Source organism: Chroicocephalus ridibundus, chromosome 3 (assembly GCF_963924245.1).
Source record: "Chroicocephalus ridibundus chromosome 3, bChrRid1.1, whole genome shotgun sequence".
NCBI classification, from domain to species: domain Eukaryota; kingdom Metazoa; phylum Chordata; class Aves; order Charadriiformes; family Laridae; genus Chroicocephalus; species Chroicocephalus ridibundus.
Genome location: NC_086286.1, coordinates 36,337,893 through 36,363,952, shown reverse-complemented (window position 1 = coordinate 36,363,952; position 26,060 = coordinate 36,337,893). Strand labels below are relative to the sequence as shown.

General features: G+C 59.7%; 2 protein-coding genes across 4 annotated transcripts in view; both read left to right on the top strand.

Moving 5' to 3' along the window:
- Positions 1-4,480, top strand: part of TMEM63B (transmembrane protein 63B) — a 49,169-nt gene extending 44,689 nt beyond the window's left edge. For both annotated transcript variants that reach the window (XM_063328737.1, XM_063328735.1), the window contains 5 exons: positions 30-135; positions 278-445; positions 575-690; positions 926-1,006; positions 2,053-4,480. In XM_063328737.1, the coding sequence (XP_063184807.1) occupies positions 30-135; positions 278-445; positions 575-690; positions 926-1,006; positions 2,053-2,217 (636 nt within the window). In that variant the 3' untranslated portion in view covers positions 2,218-4,480. The remainder of the gene's footprint in view (positions 1-29; positions 136-277; positions 446-574; positions 691-925; positions 1,007-2,052) is intronic.
- Positions 4,481-7,263: 2,783 nt separating this feature from the next.
- CAPN11 (calpain 11) lies at positions 7,264-20,427 on the top strand. Of its 2 annotated transcripts, none has more exons than XM_063328739.1 (22): positions 7,264-7,345; positions 10,162-10,444; positions 11,059-11,128; positions 12,574-12,692; positions 12,835-12,968; positions 13,144-13,312; positions 13,904-13,987; positions 14,074-14,159; positions 14,338-14,412; positions 14,825-14,985; positions 15,068-15,237; positions 15,460-15,471; positions 15,736-15,947; positions 16,054-16,093; positions 16,361-16,426; positions 16,776-16,833; positions 16,932-16,996; positions 17,861-17,929; positions 18,061-18,139; positions 18,602-18,718; positions 18,794-18,852; positions 19,095-20,427. In XM_063328739.1, exons 2-22 carry the CDS (start codon positions 10,199-10,201, stop codon positions 19,119-19,121), a joined length of 2,118 nt encoding a protein of 705 aa, XP_063184809.1. In that variant the 5' UTR covers positions 7,264-7,345; positions 10,162-10,198; the 3' UTR covers positions 19,122-20,427. The 2 variants fall into 2 exon arrangements, with proteins under 2 accessions (XP_063184809.1, XP_063184808.1); XM_063328738.1 differs by lacking the exon at positions 7,264-7,345 and adding an exon at positions 7,775-8,445.
- The last annotated feature ends 5,633 nt before the right edge of the window (positions 20,428-26,060 follow it).

Below are 26,060 nucleotides of genomic sequence, written 5' to 3'. Positions count from 1 at the left end.
TGCTGATGGGTCTCTGCTCCCTTTTGCAGCACCAGGCCTACGAATTCCAGTTTGGGGCTGCTTATGCCTGGATGATGTGCGTCTTCACTGTGGTCATGACATACAGCATCACCTGCCCCATCATTGTCCCTTTTGGTAAGTGATGCTCCTCTGCCTCCCTGTGTCAGAGGCTGGGGGGAGGCAAGAGGGGTGGCGTGGGAGAGAGATTCCCTCTACTGGAGGTACTGGGAAAGAGGTCGATTCCCCTCTCTGCTGGCATCCCTCCCCTTTCTCCCAGGGCTCATGTACATGCTGCTTAAGCACCTGGTGGACCGATACAACCTGTATTATGCTTACCTGCCTGCCAAGCTGGACAAGAAGATCCATTCAGGGGCTGTGAACCAGGTGGTGGCAGCCCCCATCCTCTGCCTCTTCTGGCTTCTCTTCTTCTCCACCATGCGCGCAGGTGAGTACTGGGCTGGGTTGCCAGCCCCCAGCCTCCTGCAGAGCCGCTTCCCTGGTCCTGGCAGCCCCCAGCCGTGGAGCATAGTCAGGGGTTTTCTGACACCACCACTTTGTTTTTCCTTTGCCCCAGGGTTCCTGGCCCCCACTTCAATGTTCACCTTTGTGGTCCTTGTGATCACCATTGTGATCTGCCTGTGTCACGTCTGCTTTGGGCACTTCAAATACCTCAGCGCTCACAACTACAAGGTGAGGTGGAGTGCTGGGTGGGAGTGCAAGACTCTTTGCCTTGGGAGCACAGCTCAGCAGCAAAACAGTGGGGGCTCTTGTGGGCGGCCCAGACTGCTCCACGGCAGAGCTTCTCAAGCCTGGCTTCACGGAGGGGACAGTTCTTGAGGCCATCCCTGCTGCCTGGATGTTACTCCTGTGTGGGACAGCAGACATGTCATCCCAGCAGTCTCTCAGTTTCTCCTTTCCTCTCCAGATTGACCACACGGAAGTGGACTCCATAGAAAACAGGCAGAACGGGAGACCTGCCCCCAGCCTGCCAGCTCCCAAATCCGCTGTGAGTTCCTGTCCCCACCTCCATGCTCCTTACCCGGGTTTGGGAAGGGGGAGGTAACTTTCTGTCCGAGCACCTCGCTCATCACCTCTCTGAGGCAGCAGCCAGAGTTTCCCAGAGAGAGTGGGAGGCAAATGTTGGGCCCTGTGCTGCTCACCTAAGCTGGGTGATGAGGTGTAACCCACACACACGTGCACCCTTTTCTAGCTGCTCCTCAGATGCCATGCATCTACTTTCTGCCTCTTTCTCGGCTGGAACAGTGAATCCAACTGGGTCAGTCTCCCTTCTCCTTCTGCATCTTTGAGCGCTGGCCCATCAGCAAAGGCTGCCACCCATTGGGCTGATCCTGGTGCCAGCACAAAGAGGTCTCCATAAGCATCGCCTCAAAGGCTGCAAAAGTGTTTTGGGGACTCCCCCCTCCCCTGCCCAGCTCTCTGGGATCTCAGATTTCTGAACTTCTCCTCCGTTCACTGGGTCTTTTCCAGCCATTTCCTTCCACCAGGAGACTTCTCTACTTGGACTCTGTGCAGAGCTGTTCAGGAAGTACATGCAGAGCCTCCTGCTTCCTTAGGAGAGCAGGGCTTGGGTGTGGACTTGTAATCCAGGCTCCTTCCCAGTCTCCACGTATCTAAGGGCAGCAGTATCTCTTCAAGAGGAGATTCCCCTTAGGAGGCAGGCACAGCCTCAAGGGGACAGATCCACTGGCAAAAATGGGAGCACAGTCTTCTAGTCCACGTAGGCTCTGAAGCCCTGAGAAGCCCCATGCTCTCCCAGCCCTGGCTCCCTGGGGGTGATGCCAGTCCCAGGATGCTGGGGTTTGGCCCGACCCATGCTGCAGGCACATCTGCTGTTGCAGGGCCAAACCAGCCTTGCTTTTAACTACTCTCCTGGTACATCCCGTGGAGTCTGGGCACTTCCTCTCCCTCCCAGCGTATCCCCACACTCGACCTCTTGCATGGTGCTTTGTGTGTTGTGCTCTGCCCCCGGGCTCACATGTGTTTCTGCTCTTTCCTCACCCCTCGCCCACCCTGTGCATATGGCCCTGGCAGAAGTACATCGCCCAAGTGCTGCAGGACTCCTCGCCCGAGGGCGAAGCGACAGAGTCGGAGGAGCAGGGGTCGCAGGACGAGGAGCTCATCAACACGGATGGCATGAACGACACGGATTTCCAGTCATGTGAGGACAGCCTGATAGAGAACGAGATCCACCAGTAGGGACCTCGGAGGGAGGGAGGGGAAGGAGGCCCAGGAGCGGGGCAGGCTGTACGCACGAGACCTAGGGAGAGGCATCGAGGGTGCTGGCCACTGCCCTCGCCCGCCCGCCCTCCGGGGCCGCTGCCTTCAGTGAGGGCAGGGGCCCTGTCGCAAGCTCTCCGTTTCCCTGCCCCTCCACCCCTGCGCTGGCCCAGCAGCTCGGCGGGCATGCTCTTTACTAGCTACCTTCTTTAATGCGTCCCCAGACCCCAAAACCCTGGGGGCTGGAGAAGAGGGGGACTGTGACCCCCACGGTGCTGCTCTGGACCCGCAGGGAGGAGGAAGGCTGGGTGCTTTGTGGGGAGGGGCGCAAGGAGAACCTCTGGGGGCTCCTAAGCAGCCCCCTCTGTCCCCCGTCCTCCTGGCAAGGAACACTAATAATTTATTAGATTTACAGGAAGGTGACAAACAAAAAGCTTTAGTCAGTGTATTGGAAGTACCCCCTAGGGAGGGGGGTGGCTTTTGTTGCACCTTCTCCCCATGCGTGCTCTTTCTCAACCCCTTGCAGCATCCCCTTGGTGTGACGTGCCAGGTGTGGGGGGTGGTGACAGAGACCTCCCCCCCTGACCGTGAAGGTGACAGCCTGGCCTTGCGGTCAGGGTTGGCATCACCCTGGGGAAGGGGTGCGGGGTTGGCGTGAGCCAGGCAGCCCCTGGCAGGGTTGAGGGGTGCTGAGGGTATTTCTCGTGACAGGAGGAGGCGCAGGCAGCCTCTCCCCCAGGTCCAGTCCCCTCCTCCCCCAGGGGATTGCAGCATCATTTTAAGTGGCATTTTTTTTGCACATTTTACTCCCCTTTCAAACAAATCAACCTGACCCCCGTGTGGTACCGCAGCCCCCTTTGCTGCCCTGTGTCTGCAAAGCAGGGTCAGGCTTGGGGGTGGGGGGGCCGTCCTGGGGGTCTCCTGGGTGCTAGGGAGAGGGGAGAAAGGGTCCTGGACTGCAGGCCCTCAGCACCCTGCAGGGTGCCTGGTTATGATGGGGCCCCATGGGCTGCCTTCCCTGAGCTGCTGCAAGGTCTTCCCCCAGCTGAGGTGGTTGGAGAGGGAGGGAGCCCCGGGAGAGGAGCCCCTGGGAGCCCTCTCCAAGTAAGACCACTGTCTTCAGGAGCACAAAAGCCTCAGGGGGCTGTGCTGGCTTTCTGCACCTGCCCTGACTGGGTGAGTCGCCAGTCACCCCGGCATCACCCAGCCTGAGTTTCCTCCCCTACCTTTGCCCTTGCCCCCTCCCTGGTGATTGCTGTGTCCCAGAGGCAGGCAGGGGACAGGATGGATGGGAGAGGTGGACTGGAACCCCTGGCACCTGTAGGGAGGTGTGACCCTGTTTAAATGCTCTTTGTGAGGAGGTTTCTGGTCAGGATCAGTTGCCCTCAATTGCTTCCCCCCTCCCCTTGTGTAAAATGTAAGGAAAATAATAAATCTCCCTGCTATCGAGCTATATTTATTTCCCTTAACCCCTTGCCACCATCCTGTTTGGTGCTCGTTGCAGACACTAACACCCTCCCCTTTGCCTGTCATCTGTGGGTGCTGCACCAGCTCACTGGAGCCGTGCCCTCCAGGGTCTTACGGGGCTGGGGGAGACAGTTATTTACCTTTTCAATCATCCTTGCTGGCCCTGGAGCTCCAAGCACTTTAAAAGACCTGAACAAGTGAAGCGTCAGCCCTGCCCCTTCCAGGGAAGGGTGGTCATATCCCATGGCTTTTCTCACCCTCGCCCCCCATTAGAGGACACATGGAGCAGGCGGGGGGCTGCTCCGGGGAGGACGTAGCTGACTTTCCTGTATGCCTCTCTATAGGAATCCCGGGCCCAGAGGAAAGGGGAGACGGAGGGGAAGACATGTGGGTCTTCAATGTATGGGGAGGGCAGGCCGCCCTGGTTCTCAGGGCTCGGCTGGGTCTGGAGCACATACAGGTGCAGAGGGGTACGGTGAGTGTCACCCGTCCCCTCCAGGGACGGGCTAGAAATGAAATGAGCATGTGAGCTGAGAGCTCACGGTCCGCTCCCAGGCTGGGGCAGGGAGGATGTTGATCCTGCTTCCCTATTCTTGCACCCACCTACCGCCCTTGGTCCAGCAGGCGGGCTGGGATGCTCCAGTCTCTGTAGGTACAGCCGTGGCCCAGGGCTGCCTCTGCGCCTGTCGGGGCTCTGCCCACGGAGAGCTGTGTGTTCTGAGTGGCACTGTCTGTGTAGAAATGTGTATAATACCCTGTATATATTTGTGTACAAAAAAAAAAAAAAAGGAAAAAAAGGAGCTATTGTTCTTGCAGTCTTTTCTTTGTGGAGCGGGTTGGGGGCTGGGATGTGGCAGGAGAGGACCCCAGCTGCAGTAGGGATGCAGGAGCATGCGTGGTGCAAACGGGGGAGGTGGGGGTTGTGCGCTCCCCCTGCCTGAGCCTAAGCCCTGCTCTGCTGCCAGGAACTTGGCTCTGGCTCACAGGCTCTCCCAGCCCAAGTGGGCTCTCCCTCTGGCTTGCAGAAACATCAAAGGCTTTGCTGCTAAAAGCAGGTGGAGGGGGAGCTGCACGCACTGAGGCTGGGATGGGGGGAGATGCTTTGGGAATGGTGTGGGAGGGGAGTTTTGCTGGTATCCTCGGTGGCGGATATCAGCCCAACCCTACAGTCCCAACAGCAATTTATGTGGCCGCTCCTGCCATCTCTATCCGAGAACCTGTCCCCTAGCCTGCTTCGGGTGGACAGCTGAAGCTTTTGGGAAAGGGTTGAGGGGTGCTAGACCCCCGGAGCGCAGCTTGGCTGGGAGCGCTTCCCTGCCCTGTGATGCTGCGTGTAGCTCAGCCATTCCCTAAGCACGGGGGCAGGCAGCAAGCAGCCAGCGCCCGGCTCTGCTCCCTGCTCCAGGCTGGAGTGTGTTCCTGGGCAGCTGCTGCGTGCTCATTACTTTGTGTAGAGTGGCCATCGCACAGAGAACGGCACAACGGAGAGGCGAGGTGTGGGGCAGGCCTCCGAGAGACGGACAAGTGACTCCAGCTCCATTCCCACCTCGCTGTGTTCAGGTTCTGTGGCTTCACCTGCCAGCAGCGCAGCATCGGCGGGGGACAAAAAGCTCTCTTTTTCCCTGGCACCCTGCTGCCAAAAGGCTGGGAAGAGGCAATGCCTGGGCACAGACAAAGAGAATCAAAGACCGAAAGAACAACAGTGGCCACTGCCAAGTCCCTGCAGGCATGGCTGCAAAGGGAAGCTTGAGGGAAGGGAACAAGGAAATTGCGCAGGTATTTGTGCAGGTGTTTGATGGAAACTGGTCCCAACCAGAGGGGGCAGGACCCAGGACAGCCTGCGTGACGGGATTACACAGGAGCTGTCTCCTACCCCAGGAGAATTAGCTGTGAAAGCGGCTTTAAAGGCCATCGAGGGGCAATGAGGTGGGAGGAGAACGGGGTCACAACAAGGACGGGCACTGTCCTGTTTGGATCCAAGCGGTCAGTGGTGGTCAAGGCCAGAGAAAAAGCTGTCAGAGCCATTCAGGCACAAGCCCAAAGCAGGAACCAGCCCTGGCGTCGCAGGTCTGCTTGCTCCTTGTCTGAGGGCACATTGCTGCCTGCAGCTCAGTGCAGAGCTGGCTGGTGACCCCAGCAGGGACCCCGCCACACTCCCAGCCTGTTGGCAGCAACAAAGCCACCTTCTGGCTGATGAAACGATGGAGCGGCCGCTGCGGCAACCCAGAGCAGGGCACCCCAAAGCCTCTACCACACCAGGGTGGGCAGAACAAGCTGCCTGTGGCAGGCTCTTTGAGGTGGGGATGGGGACAGGGCAGCTCTAGTGGGTCCTGGCCAGGGCCAGAGAGTTCCCTTGTGGGTGCAGCAGCACAACCATGGTACAGCTGGTTTTGACCATCCTGGTTGTCCTTCCCTCAGGCGAGGGACACAGATCCTGACCCCATTTGCAACCTGCTCCCTGCTTAGCAAGCATTTGCCCCACTGGGGCAAGGTGGGGTGGGTTAGAAAGCCAGTGCTCTGTGAAGCCTGGGGGAGCAGCTGGATGCCAGTGAGGTGCTATGGGCACAGCCTCCCCAGTTGCAACTAGTTAAGAGGGGAGAAGAAGGAGCCCCACAGTTGGTGACACCATTTAGGACCACCATGTTCAGCCCTGGCAGCAGAAGAATGGCAGGGTAGAGCTTCTTCCCAGGGCTGGGGCAGGTAGGGTTGGGCCAAGCCATGCCGAACTGGGCTCAGCTGAGGTGGTCATGCCAGGCCAAGCCATGGTGGCCATGCTGGGCTAAGCCCCACCAGGCCAAGCAATGCTAGTCCATGCTGGGCCATGCCATGCCAGACAAAGCCACGTTGCACCACAGTGGGCTGTGCATTGCCCTGCCGAGCCCCACTGCGGCCATGCCTGTCGGCAACAGCACCACCCAGCATATCCGGACCATGAGTCACGGAGGGCACGCATGGGCAGCCCTGCTGCGGGAAGCCCCAGGGCAGTGGGACCCGCTTGGGATGGGCCCTGCTGGCACCCAGCAGCGAGGGGCAGCTGGTGGGGTGGGTGCTGGCCGTGGCTGCCGGGACTTGCAGGGTTGCTGGCCATGACTGCCTGGGCTTGCAGGAGTGAGGCACAGCTTCCCCAGGCACGAGGAAAGAAGGGAGCCCACGGTGGGTGACACCCGTTGGGACCACCGTGCTCAGCCCTGCCACCAGCACAACGAGCCCTGGGAACGGGGCGCAGCGCAGAGCTTCACCCACTGGAGCTGGTGTGCCAGCAGCGTGGGGCAGTGCCATGTCACCCCCAATCCCCTTTCCCAGGGGAAAGTTGCTTCCTCTTCTCCTTCCACCCATCCCTGTGCACCGATCCCTTTGCTCGGAGCAAAGTTGAAAGGAGCGCGCCCAGCCCGGCGCTGCCCACCCCCAACCCCCCATCCCCGGGAGCTGGGAAGGGGTGACAGGATCAGCCGGCATCGCACCGGCATCTCTTGTTAAAACCTTTCCCGGGAGCTGTGAGCGGTCGCTGCGCCTTTAATTCCCCCTCCCGGCTTCTCTCGTACATCCTGCCCGCCGAAACCCCACCTTCCGCGGGGCCGTACCGAGCCGAGCCGGGCTGGGCTGGGCTGAAGCGAACAGGGCGGTGGCGGCGGCAGCTTCCGTAAGTCCATCCCCCCCCCCCCCCATCTTCCCCATCCTCACCCTTCTCCGACCCCCCAGCACAGGGGGAAACACCGCGGGGGGGACCCCGCCGACGGGCGGGCAGGGCTCCTCCGCCGCGGGGGCGTTCGCCCCCGCGGCGGAGGAGCCCTGCCCGCCCGTCGGCGGGGTCCCCCCCCCGGCTGCTTCCCCCAGGCTCTGAGGTTCTCCAGGCTTGCCTATTTCCCCGCATCCCCTTATTATCCGTGGGGATTTTTGCATTAGATAACGCAGCCGCAGAGACCCGGGGGCTTCCCGAATCAGGGCGGCGAGTAAACTGGGTACCCGGGATGCGATGCCGACCCCCGAGACGCATCTTCGTCGAGGGGGATGGGGCGGGGAACATAAAAGGGAAGGGTGGGGGAAACGAGGATGTTTTTTGGCAGCCGGAGGGTTGGGAATGGCCTGAGAGCTGCTTTGCGCAGTGTGGGACCCTATGGGCCGCTGTGGCTCCGTGCTCCGAGCTGAGTATGCGGCAGGATGCGATGTCTGGGCTCGGCCTGGCTGGTTTTGAGGAAGGGAGCTCCCCCCTCCTTCCGTCTCCAAGAGCAGCTGGCGAACTAGAGGTCTGCAGGGATTTTTGGCAGGACTTCAGCAATGATGCACTCCAGTGGTTTTTAAGTATGTGCTAAGGTGCAAGAGGTATCGGGGACCCTGCAGGGACCAGCATGTCTTTCTGCTCCCACCTTGGAGGGATCAGAGGTGTTTCTGATATTGGAAAGCATCATATTGTGGTTGGACGTTGGCTGGTGTGAAAAACTGCCCTGGGGGCTTGGCTTGTCTCTGCACGCCCTTTCCTCTCCCATGGAGGACCTGCAGTGTCCATCAACATCAGCCTGGGGGAGGGTGTCAGCAGCCGACCCCATTGCTTAAGGCCCTGCTTGGTTCCTGTCCCGACCTGGGGTCTGAAATGCTTTTCCTTGCTCTGCGCCTGCGTGACCTCTGTCTGCCACCAAGCACAACCTTCCCGAGTATTTTGAGCCACAGAGCTAAGAATAACTCACACGGTGCTCATGTCTCTGCAGCACACAGCTCCCGTGTCCGCAGCCATGTCCAGTGCCGGTAGGCAGGGTGGGAGAGGGTGCAGGGAGCCTGGCAGGGGCTGCGGGCAAGGGGAGCTCCCCAGCTCTTGGGCAGGCTGTGGTGTGAGTGCTGGGGAGGTGGGAGCTGGAGGCTGTGCGGCCAGCTGCATTTGGGATTCCTGCTCCTGCAGCCCCCAAAGGCTCTGGGCAGCGTCTCAGACCGGAGGAGCCATCCCGCTGGCTCTGCAGGCAGCGAGTGTCTCGCTGCTGGGAGAGGCTGCCAAGGTGCTGGCTGCAAAGCGGGAGTCAGAGGGAGGGGGTGGTGGAGAAGGGCTAAGCTCCACGGATTTGGGGCCATCATAGAGGAATGAAGAACTTGCACTGCGTTGGAGAAGGGCAGTGGATTTAGAGCATCCCCGGTGCAGGAAGGGTGATGGGGAGGAGCGGATTTTCCTCCTGAAAAGCTTCTGGTTAGAGCAGCCCCTTGGGTTAGCAGACAGGTTTGTGCCCTGTGCACGGGCCAAGAGCTTGCAGCCCCCTTTTCGCTGTTGCCTGCCTTCCCCTAGCTATTGCAGCACTTTGGGACAAGGAGAGCTGCCTCTCCGGAGCCAGGCTGTGCCCAGCTCCCCTGGGACGGGGTGCTGGGGAGGCAGCAGCCAGCCACTGGCATCCCAAACCACTGCTCTCAGTGGGTCGCTGGCTCCTGGGTCGTTTTCCCGAGAACCGCTCCGCTGCCTCACACGGAGAAACCTCCGGAGTACTCAGCACCAGCCCCCTCTGAGCGGGAGCCGAGACGGCTGGGGAGTGGGGCAGGGTAAGCCGCGGCTGCCGGTGGGCCCACGGTGGTGGCACCCGCCCCACGTCCCTGCTGCAGGCGACCCTGCTTGCCTGGGGGGGGGTTGGACCAAATGGCGAGGGATCGGTGCGGTGCGGGGGGGGGTCTCCTGGTGCCGGGGTTCCCCCGCTTGCACCCAGCATCTCTTCCCGGGGGCCTCCCAGCCGGCTGCTGCGCTGTGGCCGCCGGCGAGGCTTGAGTCACCCCGGGCCGGGTGAGTGTCCGTGTGCGCCGGGAAGGGCCGTCCCGCCTCTTCCTTCCCTCGCCGGCCCCATAGATAGAGCTGTCTCTGCCTGGCCGGGCTCCTCCCTTCCCTGCCCTATTGACTCAGTGCTCAGGCAGCCGGGGCGGAGGGAGAGGGAGAAGGAAAAGCTGCGGGGCGGGAGCTGGCGCCGGGACGAGGGAAGGTCCGGGAAAGCTGCGCCGGAAGGAGAAGCTGCCGGGGGCGGAGAGCGCCTGAAATTCCTCTGGGCTCGGCCTTTCTGCACAGCTGGGATGGGATGGGATGGGATGGGATGGGATGGGATGGGATGGGATGGGATGGGATGGGATGGGATGGGAGAGCCGTGGCGGGCTGCCTCCTCCCAGCCGGCCCTCGAAGCTGCTCTGCTCCTTCAGTGTCCCCTCAAAGATGGGATGTGATGGCCGGGCTGGAGGCCGTGGGTCGGAAGGGGGCTCTGCTGGGGATGGGATGTGGGGAGGCCCTCCTGGCGCCTGGGCCCAGCCTGGGGATGCTCTGTGTGCCAGCTCTGCTCGCCGTGCTGGGGCAATGCTGACGGAGAAGGTCCCTGCTGTGGGGGTGGTGGGGAACTGGGGATCCGGGCTCCGAGCCTGGCACTGTGTGAAATGGTTGATGTCCCCGGGGGGGTGTACACAGGTACCGGGCTCTGCCTCAGCCTGGCCGTACCTGTTTCTTTGCAGGGAACGGAGCTGAAGGTAGCGGTGCCGGTGCCCAGCCATGATGCCCTTTGGTGGGATGGCTGCCCGTCTGCAGAGAGACCGCCTGAGAGCCGAGGGGGTTGGCCAACACAACAATGCCGTCAAGTACCTCAACCAAGACTATGAGGCCCTCAAACAGCAGTGCATTGAGAGCGGCGCCCTCTTTAGGGACCCCCAGTTCCCAGCCGGCCCTTCTGCCCTTGGATTCAAGGAGCTGGGGCCACACTCCAGCAAGACGCGGGGGGTGGAGTGGAAGCGTCCGTCGGTAAGTGCTGTGCTTGCTTCTCCTCGGGCTGGACTGGCATCCCTGCCCTGCAATGTCTGCACTGACGTGGTTTGCCAAGCTGCAACCTGGCCCCAGCTTGCTCCTCTCGGTGATCAAAGTCCCTCGAGTGCTCCATAGCCTCCTTTCCCAAGGGCCTAGAGCAATACCCCGTGAGTGTCTGCTCAGAAAAGCATCATGTCTAGCAGGCTGGGCTTCCTCTGGGCAGCAGACCATGGGCTTTAAAATGGGCAGACTATGTCATTGCTTCTAGGTGTTCTGGCACGGATGTCTCACCCTTGGTGACTGGGGCTGTTGAGGGTACAAATATCCCCTGGTGCCATGAGTGCAAGGGGAATGCCATTAGTCTGTCTAGCTGTGTCCTCCCATGGCTACAGCAGAAGATCTTGTCTTGACGACCTTGATGGTTGCAACCTCCATGATGATCTTGGGGTTGCGGTCAAGCAGATTTCCCTGGCAGAGGGCAGGTGGGGAGCATCTCTGGGGGACTGTATAACCTTCCTCCCGAGTCAGAGCTGCAGTGGGTGCCAGTCCCCTCAAAGCCCAGGCCCTGCTGAGACCCAGTACTGGCATCTGATTCTCTCCTTCTCCTGCAGGAATTAGTGGATGACCCTCAGTTCATTGTTGGTGGTGCAACCCGGACGGACATCTGCCAGGGGGCTCTGGGTGAGTGCTGGAGCTCTGTCCCCAGACCTGTCTGTGTCTGGAGAACAGTGGCTGGGGAGGGCTGGCATGGTTGGAGAAGATGTGTTTGTGTAAGGTTGAGGGTGGACCAGTTTCACAGCACCTTTCCCCAGGCCCGTGTAGCGCATTTTCATGCCAGCCTCTGCACGACCACCTCTGTACCAAAGGCTTCCTTCCCATCTAGTGCAGTGAAAACTGGAAGGCGGGGGACACCCTCTGCCTCCTGGTGGCTCCAGATTAAGGCTCCACAAAAATGGGTTGATGCATGCACAGCTTGACCATGCTAAGATCAGGGGAGATGCTGGGTGGATCCATACCTGACACATGCTGACAGGAGCTGCTCCAAAGAGCTCCCTGCTTTGGTAAATGGTGAGGGGTAGCAGCTGGATGACAAGAACAAGCTGAGGTGAGGATGTGCTGGTCATGACAAAGGGCTTGCAAAGCAACTCAGTGTGGCAGAGTACAAGTGGTGATTTGTCATTTCTCCAGGGGTGTCTCCTGGGGCCGAGGCACTGAGACAAGGAGAGCAGTGTTAATGGGCTGGACAGGCTGGCAGGGCTGGCAAATGGGATTTTGTGGTCATCAGAACTAGATCTGGGTATCACCAAGAGTGTCGTCCTGATCTGGATCAAGTTGGGCACTTGATCAGGAGTATCGTGTACCTTAGCACTCGTAGCACGCTGGTTTCAGGGCTGACCACATTTAATGTATCCAATAATTAGAGCAAACTTGAGGTGTTAACCGGAGCAGGTAACAGCCCAGAGCGCTGCGGTGGTGTTCAATTGGTCGTTAAAAAGTCTGGAATGCCATTTTGTCAAACCACAGCCCGGTACAGGTTATCCAGCCTCAAGGCGAAGGTGTGACGGGCTTCAAAGGCAAAAGAGAGAAGGGAAACAAGGCCAAGAATTTAAAGCATAGTGCTGGCCTGGAGCAGCACTTGTGGTTAAGAGCACTTGGAAGGAAAAGTGCGGTGATGTTGCTCACAGTTTGAGAAGCCAGGGCAGCAGCATTAAACCTCTCGCTCGATGAAATGTTTTTTTTAAATGCAAAGTGTAATTCCGCTGCAGAACTCACTGTCTGCGATATGGAGGGCAGTCATACGAATGAGTCCCAGGATTGTCTAGATAAACGGCTGCAGGAGGGGGCTGTTGGTGCTGCGTGGTCTGTATGTGGTGGTCTGGATACAGGCTCCAGGTCAGGGAGGACCGTTGCCTGTTGCCTTAAGCTAATTCTTCTCCCCGAGGCAGCCTGTCTCCCTGAGCTCCGTTTGTCTGCTGGACCGTCTCTGGTTTCTCCATGTGCTTTTTGAGCCGGGGAGCCCCAAACATTTGCATGGAGAGCACGCCGTGGGCTCCTACACATCCACAGCCTGCCCCCCCAGCAAGGGAGGTGGTGGGTGCTCACACTGACCTCCTCCCCTTCCCCAGGTGACTGCTGGCTGCTGGCTGCCATCGGCTCCCTCACGCTCAACGAGGAGCTCCTGCACCGTGTGGTGCCCCACGGGCAGAGCTTCCAGGAGGACTATGCTGGCATCTTCCACTTCCAGGTGGGCTGCGAGCTCCTGGCCCTCCACGGCTGGTGGAATGGGGGCAGGAGGGAGGATGGTGGGTTGAGGGCATCCCTCTGGGGTAGTGATGAGGAAGTCATGTGATGCTCTGAGCTCACCCCGCTCTCTCCTGACCTCCCAGATTTGGCAGTTCGGTGAGTGGGTGGACGTGGTGGTGGACGACCAGCTGCCCACCAAGGACGGAGAGCTCCTGTTTGTGCACTCGGCAGAGTGCACCGAGTTCTGGAGTGCTCTGCTGGAGAAGGCCTATGCCAAGTGGGTACCCCCATAGCGGGCACATGGGTGGGTGGGGGAGAGGGCACCTCACTGTGCAGGGCGGAGGGGAGGGGGTCTCTTCTATCCCTGGCCCTGCTTTTGTTGGGTGCCTGGGGAGCATCAGTGTGCGATGTCCTTGTCACCTCACGTGCCCCTCTTGCCGGGCGGTGCTCAGGCTGAACGGCTGCTACGAGGCACTCTCGGGGGGCAGCACCACCGAGGGCTTTGAGGACTTCACCGGCGGCGTGGCAGAGATGTATGACCTCAAGCGGCCGCCACGCAACATAGGCCACATCATCCGCAAGGCGCTGGAGAGGGGGTCCCTGCTGGGCTGCTCCATCGACGTAAGTGGTGTGCCGGGATGGGCCAGGGGATCTGCCCCAGCCATGGCCAAAGTGAGGCCTTGCAGTCACAGACCGTGTCAGCAGTCCCCTGGGCTGGGACACCGGGCGGGAGGTTACTTCTTTCCCCTCTTAGCAGAGCACCCTTTCCAGAGCCAGCGTGGTAGTCCCGGGGCAGTGAGTGGAGCTGCAGCCCAGCTGCTGGGAACAGGGTGCTTTGGATGGAGTGGGAATGTCCTTCTCAAGCATGGGCTGTTGAACAAGGGTCTGCCTGTAGCTCGGCCCTTGTCTTATGTCAGCGTACGAGAATTGCCTGGAGCAGGGTTTTCCATCCATTCCCTCTCATGAAATCCTTTTCTTGCTTTCTGAAGTTTGGGCGGTTCCCTGATGGATCTTCAGGGTCTTCTGGCTGGGAAACTGTCTTTATGTTGTCCTCAGCCAGCAGTGTTTGAGCAGAGGGTTCTGGTACCTGCTGCCTCTCTTTGCTGCAGCAGTGTAAAGCACAGGGAATTCTCCACACGCTGGAGGGAAGGGGTAGGAATAGGACTACATGAATTTACTGTTGTTCACTTGAGCTTTGCACATTCTCCTCAGATCACAAGTGCCTTTGATATGGAAGCAGTGACCTTCAAGAAGCTGGTGAAGGGCCATGCCTATTCTGTCACAGCCTTCAGAGACGTGAGTTGGTTATGTGAGACTTTAATAGCAATAAAATAGCCTGGCCAGTGGCATGGGCTCAATCTCCTGTGTCCACTGGCCGGCAGGTGAACTACCGAGGTCAGCAGGAACAGCTCATCCGCATCAGGAACCCCTGGGGTCAGGTGGAGTGGACCGGAGCCTGGAGCGATGGGTGAGTTGGTCAGATGGGACACACAGAGCAGTCGAGTGCGTGGCACTGCCAAGGGGAAGATCACAGTGTGCAGTGGCCTTCGCATCGGTGAGGAGGGCAGTTGAGGGCCAGCTCTGAAGTGCTCTCAATTCACCTTGAGTAGTCTCCTCATCTAATTGTCTCTCTCCTGCTACTCCAGCTCTTCCGAGTGGGACAACATTGACCCTGATGACAGGGAAGAGCTGCAGCTGAAGATGGAGGATGGAGAGTTCTGGTGAGTGCCAGAGCAAAGTCCTGCACTTCTTCAGCAGCCAGCCTGGGAAGGAGCAGAGGAGCTGGGGAGAGATCCTGTGGTCCTACTTCGCCTGAAACACATGACCTACCTTTATGAGCTGGGTTTCTGGCACCAGAGAGCCCGCCAGTGTTTTCTCAGCTGGTCTAGTTAATAATTTTCTTCCCTTCAAGGAAATACAGTCCAACTAAATGCAAAATAAATACCTAGGAAGGTTAAACATCCCTAATTCCCCAAACCCAGCAGAAGGCTTTAAATGAGCTATAACTGCTCAGGGCAAAAGATCTTGCTGTCCCTTAATTCTCCCAAAATGCTGCCTGGGTCTGGAGCTGCTTGTGCTCTCCTACTTCCCCCAAGCTGTGCACTGGCCTCAGCCTCTGCCTGCCTCCCACAGGATGTCTTTCCGGGACTTCATGAGGGAGTTCTCCAGGCTGGAGATCTGCAACCTGACCCCCGATGCCCTCACCAAGGACGAGCTCAGCAGGTGGCATACGCAGGTGTTCGAGGGCACGTGGCGCCGAGGGAGCACTGCTGGGGGCTGCAGGAATCACCCAGGTACCATCTCCCAGCCTTGCATCTCCACTCTTGGCAGCACGATTGAGCCGGGTGTCTCATCTACGTGTCCGCTTCCTCCCAGCCACGTTCTGGATCAACCCCCAGTTTAAGATCAAGCTGCTGGAAGAGGATGATGACCCCGGGGACGATGAGGTGGCCTGCAGCTTCCTGGTGGCTCTGATGCAGAAGCACCGGCGACGGGAGCGGCGGGTGGGGGGTGACATGCACACCATCGGCTTTGCTGTCTATGAGGTAACCCCTGACTGCCCCGATGCTGCTTCCTGGGGACCGGCTCAGCCCTGCCAGTCCTGCTTGGACCTGGCACCCAAGTCCTCAAGGAAACCTTTCCCACCTGTTTTGGCTGATCCGTGGATTAATGTCCCCTGTCCCGTGCTTCCTGCCCTGTAAGGGATGGGGCCAGGTACTGGGATTCTGATTTTTTTTTTTTTTTTTCCTTTTCTCTCCTCCCTGCAGGTTCCTGAGGAGGTACGTCCTGAGCCACCAGAGCCTACCCGCTCTTGGAGGGGAGCGCAAGAGTGGGCAGGAATGGGTGCACATGCGTGTTGTGGAAGCTCCCACCATGATGGCAATGGCTAATGGGTGCTGGCCACCTTGATGCGGGAGGGATGGCTCCTGCTGGATGGACAGGACAGGAATGTCCTGCCCAACAGGGCTGGCTTTGGTTCCGCCTCCCTCTGTGGGTCCCCCCTGTTGCAGGGCTGTGGTCCACAAGTATGTTCATTCCCCCAGGCCCAGGGCAGCCAGAATGTGCACTTGAAGAAGGACTTCTTCCTGCGAAACCAGTCGCGGGCACGGTCCGAGACCTTCATCAACCTGCGGGAGGTGAGCAACCAGATCCGTTTGCCCCCCGGCGAGTACATCGTTGTGCCCTCCACCTTCGAGCCACACAAGGAGGCCGACTTCATCCTGCGGGTCTTCACCGAGAAGCAGTCGGACACAGCGTGAGTCCCTGCCTGGCTGTGTCTGCAAGTGGTGGGACATCTTCCCACCGCAGGCAGCCTGCTGACTGGGGACCGGGCTCATCACTGTTTCTGTTTTCTCCCCCAGGGAGCTGGACGAGGAGATCTCGGCAGATCTGGCAGATGAGGTAGGAGCTGCTGCTTTCGTTCGATTGCTACTGAGGCTCTGGGGCTTTGGAGGAGGAGCTGCAGGCAGGAGGTGGCTGCCTGGGTTTGGGACGTCACTGTGGCTGGAGAGGGGCTTGCAGGGTTGAGGTGATGGGGATGTGGAAAGTAACAAAGATGAGAGGAACAAAGAAGAGCTTCCCTTCCAGTTTGGGTTTGCTGAGCCTGGGAGGCAGGGCAGAGCCTGGGTTTGACCACTAACCTCTTCTTTCTGGCCTGTGTCACCCTAGGAGGAAATAACTGAGGATGACATAGAGGATGGCTTCAAGAACATGTTCCAGCAGCTGGCAGGGGAGGTGGGTACAGCTGTGCTGAGTTCTGGGGCCTCTGCCCTCGGGAGGGGATGGAGCACGACCCCCTGGCCATGAGAGCTCCAGCCCACCCCACGCTTGCTCAGTCCAACCCCGCAGACAAGTCCATCCCTGCCATGGCTCAGCCCAGCTGCCCTTAGGGGTGGTGTGATGGGAGCAGATTTGGGGAAGGGGCATTCAGCTGTGTCCCAAACTCTTCTGGGCATGCAGGAAATGCAATGGCACCCTGATGTTTTGTGATTAAGGCAGAGATGTTTAGGCAGGAGGCAGGGAATGGCCACAAGTGGGGTGGAGAGCAGGCAAGGGGTGGCTGCTAACTCTGCTCCTGCTGCAGGACATGGAAATCAGCGTCTTTGAGCTCCGGACTATTCTGAACAGAGTCATCGCTAGACGTAAGTGCTGCCCTTCCCGCCCTTTGCTGCCCATGGTCCAGGCCTGCTTAGCAGGTTGGGTCTTGATGCATGTGCTCAACCCTCTCCTTCCTCCTCAGACAAAGATCTGAAGACGGATGGGTTCAGCCTGGACTCGTGCCGCAACATGGTCAACCTGATGGATGTATCCTCTTGGTGCCACGGGCAGGGGGCCAGCTTCCCCGGTCCTCAGCCTGCCGGCAGCAAGGCTTCTCCATGGGAGCTGGGTCTTGGCTCTTGGCCATGCCGAGGCTGTTCAGCCAGGAAAGGGAAGGAAGGAAGGGATCCTTCTGGCTTCAGGGCCACCTGCCCTATACACCTGGGCTTTAGCAGCAGGTGTTTTGGAAAGGGTCATCAGTTCCCCTGCTTGGTTTGGGCCCTGGCTGCTCTGCCAAAAGCCTAGCCCAGCCCCACTCGCGCCTTCAACCTTCCCCTTCATGAGGAAGGGCCCTGTGCTTCCCTTCCCCGCAGGCTCCCCAGTCTGACGTGCTGTGATGCCACCCAGCTTTCGAGGCACTCCTGGAAGGGAATGAGGGCTGTTGGGCTTCTTTCCCCCCAAACCATCCTGTGCAGCAGTTGAGGATGAGAGGTGTAAAGAAACAGGAGCCACAGCCTGTGCTCCTGATGCACAAGGACATGCAGCTGAGGGGTCAGGCGAGAGCAGAGGAGCACCTCCGAGCCCTTCTCCAGCCTGGCCCTCCAGCATTCCCTTTTGCTGCAGGCCAGCCCAGTTTTGCTCCGAGGACACCACAGTGATGTGTTTCCTACAGCAGCAGCACAGCTGCACCCGGGGAGTGGCACGGCAGCTAGTTCAAGCATTGCACTTTCCGCGTTGGGTTGCAGGCTCTGATCTTGCTGATGCCGCAGGACAGAGAGGGGAAGTTGTGGGTAAATTGGGCAGGCCAAGTGTGGGCAGGCTTTTTTCACCTCGGGTGGCTGAGATCTGATGGCTTTGCCTTTACACCACCCCCTTTGCTGGCTGCTTTCTCCTTGACCCTCTGCTCCCCAGAAAGATGGCAGTGCCCGCCTCGGGCTGGTGGAGTTCCAGATCCTGTGGAACAAGATCCGGAGCTGGCTGGTGAGGAGGAGCTGGGGGCATGGCACACTGCACAGGGGTAGCACCCCTCCTGGGGCAGCGGGGCAAGGGGACAACCAGGCTGGAGGCCACAGGAGAGCCAGTCCTTCACATCATCTGTGATGTTTTTGCAGACGATCTTCCGCCAGCACGACCTGGATAAGTCAGGCACCATGAGCTCCTATGAGATGCGCATGGCTCTAGAGTCAGCCGGTAGGTCTGGAGAAGGATGGGGCTGGGCTGGGGGCTGGGGAGGGGGCTCCTGCTGTTGGACCCCTGTCCCAAGTAGATGAAAAAGAGTGAAACCAGCCTATATTGCATGCTTGGAGACAAACTGTTGTGGTAGTGAGATGTGGCCCATGTCTGCTCTGGGCTCTCTCCACCCCATCTGTGACAAGTGCTGGAGCCTTGGAGTTAGGGATCCACACAAGGTGGTCCTGACTCTGTCCTCCTCCGACCTTTAGGGTCCCATCCTGGTAAAGCAGAGGCCTGGGGTGGATCAGTGAGCTAAGTAGTCATATGGCTCCAGGGAGATCATCCCCTCTTCCTGCTGAGGCTGGACACGGTGCCCTTCCTTGGGTGGGTTCATGGCCCCTTTGGGTGGGGGCATGGACTTTCATAGTTACACCCTCCCCTTCTGCCTCCCTGGGGTGCTGACTGCTCTCTGCCTTGCAGGTTTCAAGCTGAACAACAAGCTGCATCAGGTGGTGGTGGCCCGCTATGCAGACGCTGACATGGGTGTGGACTTTGACAACTTTGTCTGCTGCCTTGTGAAGCTGGAGGCCATGTTCAGTGAGTGGTGGCTCTGGGACAGGGAGGGCAGGGACAGAGGGACGCATTGCTCACCTTGCTCTTGTGCCCCTGCAGGGTTCTTCCACGGCATGGACCCCGAAGGCACTGGCACTGCTGTCATGAACCTTACCGAGGTGAGTGCTCAGCCCAGTGGGTAGTAGGGTGGGAGGCAAGGGGGCAAGGCATTAGGGTGAATGAGGTCCCTGGGGTGGGTGGTAGAAAGCCCTCCATCCCCTCGGGTAGGGAAGGAACCCATAAAAGATCAAGATGAGAAAACAGGATTGTTGCGGGCTCCATGTTTCTTGAAGGGCTGTCAAAGTTGACACATGAGGGCATACATCAGCCCCTACTCATCCCTTCTCCCTCTCCTTCCCAGTGGCTGCTGCTGACGATGTGCGGCTAGGAGCCACGACAGATCTGCTGTGGCTGGGACACCTCGGCAGGCCAGGCCCCCTCCAAGTGCCTCCCCTTGGATCTGTGGACACAGGATACTCTTCCCCCCTTGCTCCATCCCACGCTGAGCCACCAGCCCTGCCTCCCAGCGAGCCTCACGCCACCCTCTCTGGTGGACCAGGGGTCAAGGCAGGCAGGGGATGCCCTTCTCCTCTTCTGGGCTGGGCTTCTTTCCACTCTCCCCGTCCGCTCTCCCCACCCTAGAACAAGAGGAGGGCAGCATGGGGTACCTGTGCATCCCTGCACCAAGCTTGGCGGGAGTGAAGGAGCAGGCTGGGGGCCGGCTGCAGAGCCATGAGAGGCAGGAGCTGCAGGGGGAAAAGAGGGGGGACTCATATTGCTTGCTCTAGTGCCGTCCCATCCCTGCTGGCACACGTTGCCTGTCTCTGCGCACACCCGGGAACATCAGCAGGTACTGCCTTGCCCAGGCAGAGGCAGAGGGTTCCCAGGAAGCCGAAGTGGCCTTCTGGGAGGAGGAAGGGCCATACTTTTCTTCTTGAAGCCCTTGCACTGCACTCATCACCACTAAGCACGACCAAAGCATGGAGCCCACTGCCTCTTTCTGCGTGGCCTTCAACACATCTCTGCCACCTCCGTGCCCCTGCCTTTGCCGCACCGCTGGGTCAAGCCCTGCATCTTAAGCACTGAATGTCTGGGGGCTCCCCCGCCACGTGAACATGTGCCACCCTGTAGTGCAGCAGAAGCTTCTCTCCTCCTCATAGGCGCAGCAATGCCACCACCGTCAGAGGGGCTTGGCCTCCCCTCCCACCCCGGGAGCTCCTGGGGCATCCGCTGCCCCTCCTTATGGCCTACAGCAGGGCTGGGGAGGGGGGGGCAGCACCCAAGAGGTGATGCCTTTCTCCAGACAGGAGGAAGTGGTGGTTTGTGGACTGTTCTGCACACAGTTGGGGGGGTGGGGGGGATGTTCCCCGTTCTCTCACCCTCCCACACTGTTACACTCCCCTCTTCCATTGGGTTCCTTCACCCAGTTGTGGATGGGCTCCAGTGCCAACATATTTGCACTTCTCTGTGCTCCTCCGCTCCCCTCACCTTCTTCTGGGGTATTGGGGTGGCTCCAGCTTGGCGGCGGGTGACTGACCATCCTTTGCCCTGTAGAAGCAGGCAGTTAGCTTCCCCCAGACCCCTGTCCTCGCTGGAGGAGGCGCCTGCAGCAATAACCACTGCTGCCCGCCTGGCAGCTCTGCTTCCTCGCCCTGCTCACTGCGCACTCCGGGAATAAACCGAGATCTGTTGGACGTGTGGCCCAGGCAGTGACTTGGGGGGTCGCGTCCTCCTCCTGTTCGCTGTGGCCGGGGCTGGGGGGAATGAGATGCGGAGCCAAGCCCAAGGCGTGCTGCTTGTCCAGCCCGGGCCATGGATGGAGGGGCACCACCAGGTACAGGTCTTGCCATGGGGAATGGGGTGGTCCCTATTCCCAAGGATTTTATAAAAACTCACATCTTCCTTTGCAGGGGGTGTTCAACACCAACACACAGGGGCAGCGCCGTTTAAGAGAGGTGTAAGGGAGTGCTGCTCTTCAAAGTGACAGCAAGCAGCGTGGTATTAGCAGGGCTGTTTGGTTATCCCAGGGATTTTTCAAGTGGAGGAAAATCCGGTGCTTGCTTCCTGGTGTTGGTGGGAGGAGGAGTGTGTTAGTGCCGGGCTGGGATGGGGAGCCAGGGCAGCTTCACCCCAGCCTGTGCCCCAGGGATGTGGGTGCAGCCATGCTAGGGGAGCCCAGGGTCTGGCCATGGTGTCCTGCAGACTTCTCCAGGGCACTGCCGGGTGCCTCTGCCATGCAAGCAGCTGGAGCAGTTCCAACTCGCTGTCCCCCTGCCTTACCAGCAGCCTGGCAGTGGCAGAAAGCAGCCGGTGAGGCTGGGTCTGTCCCAGCCGACTTTGCGCTGGGGTGGACTAATGCTGGTCATGGTTTGCTGCCCCGGACGGGCCCTCGATGAGGTCTCCTTTGCTGGTGGCAGAGCTGGGGTCTGCTCTTAAAGAAAGGTGTCTTGGGGAGGGGATAGGACGGAGTTAACCGTGGAGCAGCTGGGAGTGGAGGGCAGCCTGGACCTCTGGACCCTGGAAAGGGACCACACGAGGTATGTGACCCTGAGCAGGGGCTGTGGGAGGCTGGTGTTTTCCCCTGCTTCCTTTGAGGCCATGCAGCTTGCCTTTGGTGAAAACAGCAGTGGAGGACCGGGTGGTGGGGCTTTTCCCTGTACGGCTCAGAGCAGGACTTGCTGTCAGCGTGTGCGTCCTGCCCCTTGCTGACACCCCAGAAGGACATCGCAGCCCAGATGGCCCCAGGGGCGCTCAGCATTTGGAATAGGAATGCCTTTCCACACCTTATCCCCCCAGGACCTCAGTATCCCTCATGTGGGTGCCCTTTGTGCCAACCCAGCTCATTGGGGCCAGTCTCCCCACAGTGGGGCATCACCCAGCTCTGGGGCAAGCCAGCCTGGCTCAGAGCATGGAGAGGAGCTGAGGTGCCATGACAGGAGGGAGCACGCCCCCAGCTGCCTCCCCAGGCTGCCCTCTCCTCCCGAGGCTCTACAGGGCTGGATGGAGATGGGCTACTTGCACTTGGCTCTTGGCTACCTGTGAGCTGAGCTTCCCCCCATGGGGTGGGGGTACCTTGGGGCTTGCCAGCCCGGGGTCCCTGCTCCTCCGTGCAACCCAGAAGGCCCTGGGAAACAAGGGCTCAGGTGGGGAGGGGATACAGGGGTAAGCATGCAGAGCTGTCATCACTGTCCCAGCTGCAGGACCTCATCACACACACACAGGCCCAATTGTAGGGCACGGTGACGCCCTGGCTTTGGGATGACAGGTGCCCCCGGCACAGCCTTATAGAAGCCCCTTCCCTCCCTCCCTCCGGGTGCCAGCTGGCAGATCCCTTCCTTCGCTGGCCCCAGCAGCTGGCAGGCCAGTATCGGCTGGGGGCCAGCAGGTGGGGGGTCCCCAGCTGCCAGCTAAATGCCACAAAGAGTAGCCTGGCTCGTTCCCCTCATTGCAAAGGGGACAAGGAGGAGGCCCAGCAGGGTCCTTAAATGCTGGTGTGAGGTGAGGAGCAAGAGGGGACAGATGTGGCCGACACTGCTCGTAGCTTTGGGTTTGTCTTGCGATGGGCACCAGCCAGCCCGCTCCCCCCTTTCCCACACCGATCCCACGGGTCTGCATTGGGTGGGAGTGCACAAAGTGGGCAGGCAGCACCCATCTGTATGTATGGGACCACAGGATTACGGCTTTAAGATGTAGAGAGATATCAAGTCACAGGAGTTGCACCGGGGGAGGATTAGATTGGACATTAGGAAAAATTTCTTCACAGAAAGGGTTACCAAGCACTGGAACAGGCTGCCCAGGGAAGTGGTGGAGTCACCACTCCTGGAGATATTTAAAAGAGGTGTAGACGTGGCGCTGAGGGACACGGTTCAGTGGTGGACTTGTCAGTGTTAGGTTTACAGTGGGACTCCACGATCTTAAAGGTCTTTTCCAACCTAAATGATTCTATGGGTGCATAGCACCACTGCTCCTGCTCCCCAGCATCTCCTCCCACACCCTGGGCCCTGTGTCCCTGTCTCCCGCAGCCCACAGCCGCCTGCCCATCCTGGGGGTCTCCCCTCTCCCACCAGCTGCTCATGTCCATCCTCCAGGCATGGGACGGGGGGGCAGGACTACAGCCCGTTCCCACCTGGCCCCACCAGCTGCCCCGGCAGCCGGGCTCCGGCCTCGTCTCCCCCTCTGCTGTGCTTAACTCTGCTCCGGGCCCGTGGCCGCAGGAATGTCAGTCCCGTGGGCACAACGGGCCTTTGTGCGAGCAGAGACGGCGGGCGGGGGGCCATGGCCCAGCCCAGCATCCCCAGCCAGGGCTGGGGAACGCCGCAGCCGAGGACATGTGCTTGGGCAGCAGCTGCCACCAGCATGGCCTCGCAGCTCGGTGGTGTTCCCCCGCTCCCCATCCTCCTCACCCCTCCAGCACCAGCAGCCAGGCAGCGGGAGCATCCTGCAGCCACCGCCATCCCGGGGAGCAGCGCCAACACCAGCGCAGAGCTGGCACTTCCCTCGTGACAAGGGATGCCATGGGCTCGGCCACCCCACGAGGGGAGCAGGAGGGCTGGGGGCATGGGGAGGGGGCCAGTAGCACCAGGCAGCAGCTGCTGGATTCGGCCTTTCTCAACAGCTGCCGTCTCAGCGCCAGCAACAGGGAATGTGCACGGGCTGGGGCTTTCCAAGGCCTGGCCGTGGTGCGTTAATCCAACTATTTATAGCATTCGCATCCCTCCCCAGCAGGAATGGCCCACGTTCCTCCTGCATGGGGCCGGGTGCTTGGGTGCCACTGGTGTCCCCACCACCCACACCCTCTCGGGTCCCTGCCAGAAGGGTGAGGTCTCCTCAAACAAAGGACTCTTGGGCACCTCTCATCTTCTTCCCCCATTTCTGTTAGCTCCCAGTGCTATGCAAATCTTGCACACCTTGTGAAGAGATGCCCGAGGGCCATGCTCTTTCTCCCAGCATCCCTGCTCCCTGCTAAATCCTCTGGAGCCTTAACCATGCAACAGCCACTTCAAGCATTGGCAGGTGCTGATGGTTGCTCTGTCCCCTGCGCCTGCCTCTTGAGGTGGCACGATGGTCTTGCCCTCCCGCAAAGCAGAGATGCTGTCCTTGGAGCAGGCTGGGTGCCGGCAGGTCGTTCATGGGGCAAAGGCCAGGGATCTGGCCCACTTCCAAAGCCCGTGACGGCTTTGCCTGTTGGGCAACAGGACACAGGGATGCTCAGGCGGCCTCCTCTCCACCGACAGGCAGCAGCGACCAGGCAAGGTCACACCGGGAGAAAGCACAGCCACATCCTGCCCAAAAGCTGGCGTGTCCCACACCCCTGACCCTCCAACCATGCCTCCTCCGAGGTGGCCTCACAGAGGGTCATCCTCTCCCAGAGAAGGAGGAGGAACTGGCTGGCTCCAGCCCTGGGATCTGCCCAGAGGACATGTGGGCTGTGGGATCAGCAGCAAGAAGGAAGGTGTTGGGCTTTGGGCAAGCTGAATCCCCAGGGCTTTGGTTTGGCAGGGAGGAGAAGACAAGATGACATCTCTGCACAGTCCTGCCACCATCCTGAGGAGAAATCCTGCAACTGGGCTGTTTCCAGCCCTCTTTCCCATCACCAGTGCTGCTCCATCCGCAGGGTTCCCAGGAACCCATGCCTGCCTTGTGCCACCCAGGGGCGTCTTCTGCTCCTTGTTGGCTGATGTCCAGCTGCCAACTGACCACCTGAGAGAAATAAGTGCTACGGAGGAGTAAATAGTCCCTGTTTGGGCTCGGGAAGTGGATCCCAGCCCTCCCTGGCAATTAAATAGGGGATACTTGGTTGTACAATCGGTATGATAAAGAAAATGGACCCCTGAAAGGAAGCAGCCTTGATATGTACCTGGCAAAAAAGAAGCTAGCCACTTGGTGAGAGATTTTGAGCCCCTTGGTAAAGAGGGATGGAGGATAGACAAGAACAAGGGTTGAGAGATAGAGCAGTGACTGCAAGAGCACAAATTCATCTGTGGATCAAAAAGGTTACAGCAAGGCTTTACACGTGAGCACAGGACTCCGGTGTCCTAAATCTTGTGTTTGGAAGTAGATACTGGTGGGATTTCATTTTTTTTTTGAGGTTGCATTCTCTCCCCAGCTCTGTGCCTGACTCACCAGAGGAGCAGGGTTAAGTCCCTTCACCTCCCTGGGCTGTGCTTTTGCCCAACTGCGAAAGGAGGCTAAAGCCCCTGACCTTCCGGACGGGGAAAGCAGCTCGGCAACATCCCTGCATTTTTGGGAGAGACAAAAATCTGCCCCTTGACGAGTCCTGAGAGCTTGGCAAACAAGCCCTGCCTCACTTTCCGCCCAGTGCTGGGATGTTGCAAGGGTCTGGCTTTCACGGCAGGGTAACCCCTCCTGCCCGCCCTCCCTCCCTGGGAGGGTGCAGGTTTCTGCAGAGGCTGCACACTGAAGCCTCTTTGTTCCCAAGGGATTTTCCACCCCCACCTTGTGTATCTCTGCCACTTAACGCTCAGATGCAATGCCCCCAGGAAAGTGCTGCAACACCTCTGCTGTAACACCTCTGCACCTGGCCGGCACCTCCCTTTCCCTTTGGGACCGAAGGACAGGATTCCCCCAGCAGGCATGGAAGGATGGGCGGCTCCCCCAGCTCAGGCACAGCTTCTCCTAGGAATAGGTAAGGCTCCCTGGGGAATAAGATCTCCGTTCCTCCCTGTGTTCCACTGTGGTCACTACCGCTGACCAACGGCACTGCACTTTTCATCCCAGTGGTCCCCAGCCTGCGCAGGGGCAGGATGCTGCAAGGGCCCTCTGCAGAGGGAGGGGATGTTCCCCCTGGGGCCGTACAGCTGGGGAAATCGAGGCACGAAGCGTGGCAGCGACTCACCCGGGCTCAGTCGCAGCACAGCAAACCCAGGAGTCACAAAAGCAGGCAACAAGCACCACACCTGCTGCCTCCCTGATAAAAGGGGAGAAGCACCCTCCCAGGGAAGGGTAAATCCTGACACAGCTGCAGCAAGACTTTGGCTCCTGCTTCCTTCACCCGGGCTCTTCCCACTCCCTGTTACACCGCTGGCATGCCTGGCAGCACGCAGTGGAGCAGTGTGCCTGTGCCGGAACCCTCTGACCGAGGCAGACCTGGAGCCCGGGAGGCTCCGGGAGGCCAGTCCCAAGGGGCTGACGTCAGCCCCGGTCCTTGTAGCTCCCGGGCCTGGAGCTGAGCCGTTTGGGGAGCTGTTTCTGGTTTCGGCACATGGTGTCTCTGTGCTGAGGCACGGCCAGCCCGTTTTCCTCATCCAGGGCTGGCTCCCTGAGAGGAATCTGCGGGGCTGGGAAAGGTCACCCTGGCTGAGCTAAC